The sequence below is a fragment of the Urocitellus parryii genome, chromosome 12 (genome assembly GCF_045843805.1).
Source record: "Urocitellus parryii isolate mUroPar1 chromosome 12, mUroPar1.hap1, whole genome shotgun sequence".
Lineage (NCBI taxonomy): Eukaryota > Metazoa > Chordata > Mammalia > Rodentia > Sciuridae > Urocitellus > Urocitellus parryii.
Genome location: NC_135542.1, coordinates 31,573,916 through 31,585,624, shown reverse-complemented (window position 1 = coordinate 31,585,624; position 11,709 = coordinate 31,573,916). Strand labels below are relative to the sequence as shown.

Sequence of the window (11,709 nt, the reverse complement as noted above, 5' to 3'; positions counted from 1 at the left end):
CAAAGGTCCTGGGTTCCTCCAAACAGACTGACCCTGACGGCCAAAGTTTTCTTTCGTTTTGTATCCTCTTCTTTTCTGATACTATGGGCTCTGGTAGAAACTAAGGAAAACAGTCAAGAGTCCAAGCACGCTGAGATCACTTTAAGAAATCAAAGGACACAAGGCACCTGCCTCAGGGAGCCCGTCCCCTTGGCCCAACCCCTCTCAAGAAACGCCCTGTCCGCCAGTGCCCTCAGGGACTCCGGGACTGGGAGGAAATGGCTGAAACCTGGAGCTGAAAGGGCGTGGTTCCTCCCATCTCTGCCCCAGGGGACGGCTTGGCCCTCCCCACAGCCTGCTAAGATAGAAGAGAGACTGGGCTTGGGTCAGAGGAGAGAAGTCTAGGGAAGAACAAGGGAGGGGGCACTGAGAGGAGGTGCGGAGGCTGAGGGCCCACCTGGCTGGGATACCCGGCTAGAGGTGAGGAGGTGGGGACCGACAAGGGCAGGGACACTGCAGGATGGGGGCGGGGACACCTGGCGGAGGCGGCTAGGACCTGGGACTGGGTGGCGGGTGGTGGCTGGCAGGTGGGAGGAGCCAGCGGGCGGGGACTGGGGTGATTCACCTGCCCAAACGAACTCAGACTCGCCCCAATTCCGGACCTGAGCGGCCCGACCCTGCGGCGCCACTCCCCACCCCGAGCGGACTTCGGAACTGGCCTGGGACCCACGGGCGCCGAAACCGGCGGGTCTGTGCCCTGCGAGGATGCGCGCTCTGCCTGCCCAGGACGCGTCTGCCGGCGAGCAGCCGCCTCCCCCGGACTCCGAGGCCTGGCGGGACCCGCACGCGGTGCAGCCGGCGCTCAGGAGCGCGGTGGAGAGGCTCGCTGCGGACCGCGCCAAGTACGTTCGAGGCCTGCCGGGGGCCCACCTGGACCCCGCTTCTGAAGGCCGCAGCCCTGGGACGCCCGCGGGGCAGCGCTGTGACCCGGCTGCTGCGGCCCGCGTCCCCGCACCGGTGGCGCGCAGGGTGATCGCGCGGAAGTCTCTGAGGCCTGACTCTCTGGTCATCTACCGGCAGAAATGCGAGTTCGTCCGAGGGCCGGGTACCGACGGCCCCAGGGGAGGCCTGGTGAAGAAACTTTTCCAGGGACCGAGCAAAGACAAGGCGCGGGAGTCCTTCCAAACGCCCGGGGCGGGGGAGGAGAGCCCTGCCGGCGGCAGGGAGGCCGCACCCGCAAAGCCTTTCCCGGTGGCTGCGACTGCGGCCCCTGCGGCCCCAGTCCGTGCCGCGGGCCCAGAGCCCGGGGACCCCGCCCTGCCTTCAGCAGCGACCCCGGGGGGCCAGGCTTCGTGCGCTGGTAAGGAGCTGCTGGTGGCCAGACGTCGGGGGCTTCAGCGCTCGCAGTCAGACCTCAGCTCCCGCTACTCCCTGGCCAAGGCCGAGTTTGACACCTTCTTCCTGTACTGCGGCCTGGATCCCGAGGTGGTAGAGGCTCTTGGGAAGGACAACTTCTCCGCAGGGTCCGACTGTGTTGCCCTCAAGGTGCGTAGCGTAAGTGTGGCCACTTCCGACAGTGGCTTCTCTCGGCACAGCGACGAGGTCAACGATGGGCTGCAGGAAGAGGAGCTCGTAGAGCAGGTGCCCAGCACTACCTCCGTGGTCGAGAGGAATGCCCGCATCATTAAGTGGCTGTACACTTGCAAGAAGGCCAAGGAGACCCCCAGCCAGGGGCCTGCTTGAAGGCCTGCGTCCAAGGACACCAGGACCTCAGGTGCGTGCCCAAAAAGCTTGGGGGACAGTGGCGGGAGTCCGTGTTCAGGTTGCTGAGTATGACTAAATTGAATGCTATCCAATTATAACTTTCACTTAAAATAAAGCCCCTATGTTGGTAAGGGCCCTAAGAAATGGAGAGGCTCCTGGTGGAATCACTGCAGCCAGACCAAAGGGCCCAGATGCAGGTGCTGGCAGACCAGGGCTGAATTTGATTGCCTAGAAAGGTCACACTGAGTTAAGAGAGAGGAAATTAGAAATATAAAAGATCTTGGGAGCACTTTTACTCCCCTGAATCATCATCCCCTGCTTTGAAAGTAGCCTCAGAGCCCTAGTATGTATGTGCACTGGGACAAACTTGCTGTGGAGCTACTTTAAGTCCTGTGCACCTGCAGCCCAGGTAGGTGCTGCTGTCTCACCTTCAATGCCCCTTCCTGAAGGCCTTTATTTGGTAAGAACTCTCCAAGGGATCTTTGCAGCAGTTTAGCATTGGTTTAGCAAGAAAGATCCTTACTTGGTAAAATTTTATTTAAATTTTTTTGAGGGCTTCTGTTTTTTGAACTGGAGGAATTGGACTAGATTGCATCAGTTTAAACTGCTATGATTCTAGTAAGTAGTATTCACATTCCAAACTGTCTTGATTCTGTAGTTTATTTGCCTCTGATGATAAAACAGAATAAATTTATTTCCTTTGAATACCAGTAGTATAGGTCTAACCTTCAGTTCTTCAGCCGGAGGGGCTGACATGTGTTGATTCTCCATTGCCTTCTCAGTTCCTGTGCCATTTGGGGAATAGCAAAGAGAAAGCCATTTTCAGAGTTTTCTTTGAGAACTAAGGATTTAGACACAGTAACATCTTTTTTTTTTTTTCTGTCACCCTTCAATAACAAACAGCTTGCTATAAATTCTTTTAAGAAATCATTATTTTGTCTGCCACTGTGATACTAATTGAAAGCACAACAATGGCCTGTGGAATTGTGGAGGGCTGCCGCAGAAATGCTTGCACTCAGCTCTCCTGTATTGAAGACAGGGAAAAACCCAAGAACTTCTCCAAGTGACCTTAGTACAGAGGTGAATCATTGTTTTGTTGAACATGGAGGACATTTTACTCTAAACTCAATCCCCAAAGAATGTAAATAGGCAAGCAAACTTAAAGAAGTAACTTGTACTTTCCATTGAGTTGTTTGGATCTGAAGTGAATGGATGCTGACAGGGACATGCCATGGTGATGCTGTGAGCATCCAGAGCAGGTGCTGTCCTGGGGCATGTGACCTGGCAATGAGTGTCCTCAGGGCTTGCCTCTGTGGCCATGTGCCTCCTGTGTTTTTAGCCCAGGCCTTCTTGGTCTGTGAAACAAAGGGAGCAGGCAGATGGTGTCCAGTCTTAGCATTTCATTTCTGCAAATCAATAATTTGTGTATCTATGTTTTGAGATCAAACCCTGAAAAAGGAAAGCAAGCAAGTACTGTTTAATTGACAGTTGAGGAAGCAATTGTGAAGGAGTTCTCCAGGCGGCTGCAGGTGGAAGGGGGCTATTTGTGCTGAGGTGACAAGAGGACAATGTGAAAACAGAAGCCCCTTGATCCCTCCAGACTCACATCCATCACTGAAGAGAACTTGGATTTAATATGCAAAATAACCTTCCCAAGCCTTTTTAGGCTTGAACATATGAAAAATATAAGAAGTTTACTTGAGCTGTGAGAACATGCCCCTGTGCTAAGGGCAGATCATTGAAGCAACTGGAAGAGTGGGGCTGGTGTGGGAAAGCACCCAGGGAGGGTGGATGTAGGACAGAGGTTCACCACTTCCATTACCCACCCTGTTTCTTTCTCCAGCTTCGTCCTGTTTATTCGAAGGAGGAACAAGTCACTTGCTTTCTGAGCTTTTGTTGCGCAAGCAGGGCTGAGGTGTGTTGATTGCCTGTAGCATTTGGGAAATAGTGAAGAGAAGTTATCCTGGCTTCTGCCAAGCACTGGCCATCACCAGCTCAACACTTAACTCACAGATTTGCTCCCCCAGAAGCACAGGCTGGCTGTGCTCCTGGAAAGTACAGTGCTGCCTGGAGGGCTGTGGACAGAGTGAGCCTCCTCCAGCTCACCGGGTGGCTGACTGCTCAGCACCACAGCCCCCTTCATGCTGCCACCAGGCTTGTTTCCTCTGAGAAGCAGTGTCCAGGGGGCCAAGGCGCCTGAGGCCCATAGCTGGGCTGTGCACAGGGGCTTCGAGGTGGCCCCTGCTTTCTCCACACAAGTGACTCCTCTGGAAGAGTTCCCTGAGCTCTACAAGACGTGTAGCCAGGAGCTGGGCTCTGCCTTTCCTGTAGTTTGCCAGAACACTTGTGCTGCAATTCTCAAAAGACTCATGTTGGGATTTCATGAACAATTTAGAATAATTGAGATGAAAGGTAGGCTTTTTAAGTAAATAATTTAAATGTATCTTACACAGAGGTTTCCCCCTTGGCAAACAGAGCTTTATAAATTTTAATAAATATATTCCATCCAGAACAAAAAATTTATACATTCTTGTCACATGGGTAAAAATGTTTGCATGTGAGATTTAAAAATATCAGAACTGAAACATGGCTCATAGAGTCTACATTCTGACCACTGAGGACTATCAAGTAATGGACCATTATACCTGGACACAGGGGCAGTCCTGGTACTCTGAGTTTCTGTGTCTCTGATTACAGTTAATAAGAATTACTCTTTGATTCCCTGGCTCTTAGTTACCTTCTGTTCTTAAACTCATCAAATTGATTACTTCCAAAATTTAGATCTTTCTGATTCTCATCTTTTGCATAAAAAAATATAACTTACTGGTTATGTTAGAAACTTATAGAATAGGAACTCGCCCTTTGGGATAATTACAGATAAACATTGTTTAATATCAAGACAAAAACTTTCAGACCTTACAGACCCCTCCACATTTCTCTTTGATAAGAAGGATAACCCATAGAAGCCCACTGAGAACCTGTGGGAAGAATTAGATCTTTCACTGGAAAGATACAGTGGCACCGAACAAATGGACAGGGGCACCCTGTCTCTGCTTCTTCCTTTGCTCCTCTAGGAAGCCCTACAGGAGCACAGTGTGGGTGAGAGTGGCTGAGGGCTATAAGGCCATCTTTCTTGTCTCCTGGACAGCACCTTAGAGATGCTGCTCCTTGAAAAGCATGGAACTGTTTGCCTTCAAACATGAAAGGGGCCTCCTGCCTTGATCTCTGTTTTGTCCCCCAGGCCTGAGCTTAGGTTAATGTCAGCATGGCCTTGTCAGCATTTAGACCAGTTGTCTTCACTGTACTAGGAGTAGTAGGAGGCACAGAGGACTTTTAGATGTCCAGAAAAAGGCCTGCAGGAACATGGAGATTTGTTCTGACAGAGAACCCAGATGACAGAGGTCTTATCAACTTATTTTCAACTTTAAAACACAAAAAGGAGATGCTTTGAAATGAAGAGATATCACAAACCCAAGACAGCAGGGCCAGGCTTTGCAGCAAACATTCTTAAGCAGACAGGAGCTAATCATGTTTGTTCTTTTTTTACTACTCAGGAAACAGACCTTCCTGGTGACAAAAGGATGACTTGAAACCCCAGGCCATTTGTGCAGTGTGCCTCAAGGACACATGACTACTGCTTTTCTGGGAATGGAATATCCTGCTGACAAAGCTTGCTGATTGCAGAAGGGTTGGCATGCTGAGGAGGAGGTAGAAAGGTGATGGGAGATTTGTCCAGGGTATCATTTTTTACTGACTTGGTGACAAAGAGATACTACAATGCATTTTTATAATATTTAATTTCTTTTTAAACAAAAAGGAGAAAAGCATGAAATTCAAGCATGAGTGGCATGTTACTTATTCCTTTTGACTGGTTGGTCCAGGTAAAGTTCTGTAACCACCAAGAAGCTTTCTGGTTCAATGCTGTGGCTAACAGCAGACACACTTGGTCTTCAAAGCTTCCCTCTGAACTACAAAGCACCACTCACTACCAACTGAATTTTCCCAAACAGCATGACTGATCGTCTTTTTCCATGAGTGAGGAAGCACATTTAGAATCTCTCCAGGACAAGAGGGTCAATACCACTCCCTACTGCTAGGTAGTAGCCATGTGGAAAGATGCAGAAGAAGATATACAGAAGCAAAGGTCTTGCTTAGTTGTCCCTGGACAGTTTCCTGAGAGTGGTGAAGATTCTTTTGGTCCTCTTGTCTCTGAAGTGGCATTCCCAAGCAGAATGCAGGAAGTGCCCCATTCTCATCTGCAGGGGAGAGACATCTGGCCAGCACGCACATGACCCCATGGAATAGGAGCTCTTCATGGTTCTTCATGGCCCAGGGCCTGGTCTAGTGCACACTCCACACACCATGGACTCACCTGGATTGGGCATCGTTCCCTCTGTAGAAAGCATGTTTTGCAGGCAGGTATGGGATCTGATATTGGGGAGACTCTGGGATCTGCATGTACATGGGAGCTGCTGGGGCCCTGACTTAACGTGCTCAGGGAAAAGGGTTCACAGATTCAGAACCTTTCAAGGGAGTCTTCTGTCCATGAGAACCAGAAGAAAATTTGTCACCTAGTCAACTCTTTGAAAGCTTACCACATTTTATTAAAATGTATCTCTTCAAAAACAAAATTATTCAAGAAAAGATGGTGACTGACAGCCGAGGTCACACTCGCCTTTCATAAAATGGATGAAAAATATGAAACCAGTTGGTTTCCACTTGAAGCCCCCAACATCTTTCAGAAGCATCTTTGCTTTCAGTGGTGGCATGGGAAAGAGAGGAGTTCACTTGAAGTGAATCCTGGAAGCAGATACCAGAGGGGAGGCCTGGGGAGTGGATAGCAGGTGGTGTTAGTGCAGAGGAAGCAACCTGGCTGCCTTACCCCTCCAGATGCATTCCTCAGCTGCATGTGCGGGTGTGTGGCTGCAGGGAGACACTCTGTCCTAGCCCTGAATTGCCCCAATTGCTGAGCACCTGAGAGTCCAGTTGCTGCTCCATCTACTTACATTCCACAAGGCTGAGCCACAGGGACTGCTGCAAGAGGTATTCATTTGTCCATGAAAGAATGTGCATGCATATAATGGGATAAAAAGTCAGAAGGGAGACAGTGACGGTAGAGCAAGGAAGGTAACTCAACCTCTTCCTCTGTGGTTGCAGACTAGCACTGCCCCAGGTGTGCACGCACTGTTCAGCTCCCTCATTCTACATGCATGTAAGCAGTCACAGCAGGCCATTGGACTCTGCCACGCCCAGTGGTTCAAGGTTCATACTTGCTGCCCATGGTGCCCTAAAACACCATGCCACAGAGTTGCTGGAGATATTTCTAGTAGGTCTTTTCTGCACACACTTGCAACCAGAGTGCAATATTTTATACTCTGTATTAAAGAAATAAAGTATGTTTTGCATCTCCATCTGTGAGCAAGGTCAAACTTTCCTGAAGGGAGAATGTGCTCATTGTAATCCACAATCCCTCCAGTCTGTGTTTCTGCCTTTCTTCTGGAATGTTGCCTCCTGGGCTACCAGCAGCAGTAGAGGAAGCACCCCAGTCTTGGCTTAGGTGGCCCTTGGGCCTCCCGAGATGAGCTGCAGTGAAAGCCACATGAATATTTAGCACTTTGTCTTGTACTGTTTTATCAGTCTTTTGCTTTAAAAAGATTTTATGTTTTACTAATATTACCACTGGAAATCTGGCATAAAAATGAAGGCAATTTTTACCATTCTCTTGAGCTCTCCCAGGGAGGGCAAGCCCTGCTGTCTTGGGCTTTGTGTGGATTGGCTGGTAGGCAGGTAAGGGAGCCTGTCTGCTCCTGCTGCACTGCCCAAGCCAGATGGGTTTCTTTCCAGCCTTGCAACAGCTATGTCTAATCTATGCCAGCACCCACAGATGGCCTTCTTAAAGATTTGAGCAAGTGCCTCAACTCCATGTTTTCTTGAAGAACTCCACCACCCCCATGGCCACCTAATAGCAGTGGTCATACTTTTCAGTTACCTCTTGAAATTTCAAGAAGCAATAGAGTTACACACAGTGGCTAGCTGTTTGAACATTTTGTGTTCACTGATGAATTAGATACATTTACATAATCTTTACATGTTCCAGACTGAATATCAAACAAGTAGGAAATTGAATGTCTCAGCCTGCAGCTTGTAGGCTTGGCCTTGGGAGTAGCAGGGAGCAGCTGTTGGGGCCAAGTCACAGAAGCACCAGCAAGTGTGCCACCTCCCTCATCACCTCTGTATCTGTGCCTCAGACTCTGAGTAACTGATATCATTGGGTTATCTCCTTCAAAATAGTCACTAACATTGGAATGCTCTCTTAAGAGGAAGCTACATTAAGCCATTAATAATGATTCACCTTTGAGTGAAAATAGAATATTAATTTCTTTAGAAATTGAGAATCAACTAGAGGCTCAGACACAGAGAAAACCGGGTTCTGGCTTCAGTAGACCCTGTGAGGTGTTCAATTTGAGCTTAAGTAGGACTTTTAATTACATAAGTGCCAGAACAGGAAATTATAAAATTAGTTAAACCCAAATCCTTGCTGTTTACCTTGTGGTATCAAAACAATGGTACACCTGAGCAATAGTGACTTTAGTCAGGAATGTCACTGAGGGCAATGGAGAATTCACTACATGCATGTGTCAAGGAGCCCAACACTGCACTAGGTATGAGGGTTTCACACAGCTCCCTGCCATCATGGGGCTTCAGTTCCAGGGGGACCAGGTGTCCAATAAGGGAAGAGATGATGATGGATGGATGGATAAATGAATAATGTTAGATGATGACGGATGGATTGATGATAGATAATGATGTATGGATGATGTTAGATGATGGATGGATGATAGGTTATAAAGGAAGAAAAGATAGACTGATGATGGATGGATGATAAATGATTGATGATGGGTGGGTGATAGATGGATGATAGATGATGGATGGATGGATAATAGATGATTGATTGATGTTGGGTGGATGATAGATGATAATGGATATTGATAGATGATAATAGATGGGTGGATGTTGATGATGGAAGGAAGACAAATGAAGGGAGGCTGGCAGAGAAGGAAGGGAATAGAGTTAGTGAAGCAGCAGTTGTGCTATGAACCTGATTATGAGTTTATTTTGCCCTTCTGCTTCATGGTTTCTATTTGGTGGCCAATCTACCTGAATCATAAATAGGACTTAAAGTCTACATCATATAAAATAAACCAAGCAACAGCAAAAGAGAACAGGCAGATGTTTAAATGGCTTTGTTTTTTCTCTGAGAGGTTTATATCAATCTTGAGCTTTGAAGTTTGAGCAGAAGAGAAAGCAGAACACACTGGCCTCAGTACAGCCAGCTTCTTGCTCAGAAGGTTGTTGGAAGGCACTGACAGCTGCCTTTGGGTTTTGAAGGGAGTCTACTTTTTAACTTAGGGAAAGAAGTAAGAGTCAATGTGATTCACAGCCTGTGAGGTCTTTCCTTATCTTCTGAGCATAGCCTCTCAGACACACATGGAGGTAAACAGCAGGTGCAGGCTGGGGCTCACCAGGGCAATGCTGTCAGGATTCAGGGGTCCTGTCTTCTCCTTAGCATACTTGGCAAGTCAGGACTGCAGCATCACAGAGCAGAGGGAATGTGTCCAGGATTCCCCTGAATTCACACCAGCCCCTGGAAAGACTGCATGAGGTACCAAGAGAGAACCCAGGTGGGCATCTGGTTAACTGGCAGAGACCCACTTGAGCAGGACTGCAGAGGATCATTTTAGCCCGAGACCTGCACTGGCTTCATGAAAGAAGGTTCGAGAAACCACTAGGGAGTTTTAAATTAAAGAGACAAGATTCTAATTACCTTTAAACCAGCTCCAGGATGGCTCCTCCCAGCTCCAGCCTCAAGCCACCTATTGTAGTAGTGAGGTTTACTGAAGAGGCTAGTGAGAGAGAGAGAACACACCAGGGAGTGGATTTTATTGGGGAACAAAAAATTCCGGGGAAAATCCTATCAAATGAAGGTTAACGGGGGGGGGGGCAGCATCCCAAGGTCAGGGGCAACGATTGGGTCTTTGGGGTAGTGGCCAGATACGCCTCTGCACGGACAAGCCCTCGGACCTGGAGAAGGGTGGGGAAAACTGACACAGCTGTGCCTAAGCGCCTCTCGCCCAGCCAGGGAGGTAACTCAAATCACATGTGAGGATGGCCTCCCACAGGTCATAACTAGAAATTCCAGAGTTCAGCCCTCTCCTCTCCTAGGAGGAACTCGAGGCTCAGTGCACACACAGCTGCCCAGCTCATGGTGGCCCAGAAGAAAGGCAAATACTCCCCACTGCCCTGCTCCTCTTGGAGCACTGTTACAGGGAGCATGGCATGAGTAGGGCCACCAATGGCCCATGTGCAGGGATCTTCAAGTTTTTGCACCAAGTCCTGGGAAATTTCTCAGGCTCTGATAAATGGGGTTGCTGTATGCCCTGAGAGGGAGTCTCCATCAACACATCCTGATGACAAATTCCTGCCCTCACTTTATTCCACCTTTGAGGAGACTGTATCAGAGACACTGGAGTCACCTGTCACTGTTAGTGCCGTCTGGTATTTTCACTCTGGCCCTGAATTTGGGCAGCTTAGGGTGCTTCCTCCCTGACGGAGGTAACCCTGAAGTTAGGATCCAGGTGTTGGAAGTTTCTGGACATGAGGGACTGGTGACATGGAGTCTTTTGTGGGCTGAATTGAGGCATCTGTTTTAATCTTGTGCTGGGTTTTCCTACAGCTATGTGTCCAAAACCCCTGTATATTTCTTTGAGAGTCACCACTAATCACTGTGTAACAAAGCTCCTCTTGCACATAGGAATTCTATACAGGGTGTATGCATGTGTGCATGCCTGTGCTCACATGCAGGTGTGTTCCTGTGTGCACTCACGTGTGTGTTCTGTCCTGTTTTGGCATGCTAGCTCCTGACTGCTTTGGCTAGGATTCCAGTGATTCATGCACACCTACAAATAGCTTTCTACCAGTGCCTGCTTTTTAGGTCTAGATGGTCCCTGGCAGCTCAGAACATACTTGTGAGGGCTTGGATGGGTCTTGTGAGAAAGGCAGTGGCCTGTAGCCCTGGCTGGTTTCAGGGACGCAGCATAGTGAGGCTGACATTCACAAGGTGAACAGCTGCAGCACTTAGTCCTCTGTACACTCACAACTCCAATTCTAGGGTACTTATCTGATTTTTTAAATATATATATTTTTAGATGTTGATGGACCTTCATTTTATTCATTCATTTATATATATATATATATATATATATATATATATATATATATATATATATATTTTATTCATTCATTTATATCTTGAACCCAGTACCCCACACATGCCCGGCAAGCACTCCACCACTGAGCCACAACCCCAACCCTTATCTGATTTTTTGTATGTTTTGTTTTTATGGTTCCATTAGCTCATTTTTTAATATTCAGATTTTCTAAATATAAATGTAAAGTATATAATGTTATATGAGAGCTTGCATCTAATACTTCACTCTCAGGCAGAAAGTTCATTCCTACTCTAACAAATCATGATTCTAATCAGAAAGCCTTTTTTTTCTGTTTAGAGTAAGTTACAAAACAAGAATAAAGACAATGAATACCATTGTTATTAGTAAGTCACAGGCTTCAAAGCACCTTCCACTGCCTGGAGTCAATGAATTGCCTGAGTCTCTGCACATGGTAAGATAAGAGTCTCACCTGCACAGATGATAGGCAGAAGCAGGGAAAGAATCTCAGGCTTCTGCGTGCTTATAGAAGTCAGGCTGTACACCTCCAGGGCTGTGGGAACACAGTAGTACTTAAGCTTAGGAAAGGTAAGCAGTGTACACCGTGGTGTCCTGCCCTGGGTGCCCTCTGCTACACATCTGTTAGTTCAGGATAAGAGAGGCTGGCTACACCTCTGCTATAAACATAAACACAGATGCTACAGAACACTACAGAGGAGATAAGAGGCATCATGTGGTT

The 11,709-nt window shown here is 47.9% G+C and overlaps 1 protein-coding gene across 1 annotated transcript; it reads left to right on the top strand.

Annotated features, from left to right (window-relative positions):
• Positions 1-744: 744 nt before the first annotated feature.
• On the top strand, positions 745-1,722 carry Fam110c (family with sequence similarity 110 member C). Its single transcript, XM_026412847.2, has one exon. It carries the CDS (start codon positions 745-747, stop codon positions 1,720-1,722), a length of 978 nt encoding a protein of 325 aa, XP_026268632.2.
• Positions 1,723-11,709: the final 9,987 nt, after the last annotated feature.

Bases quoted from the DNA above. Each gene is read 5' to 3' on its own strand.
- Fam110c (XM_026412847.2), top strand. From the start codon at position 745: ATGCGCGCTCTGCCTGCCCAGGACGCGTCTGCCGGCGAGCAGCCGCCT.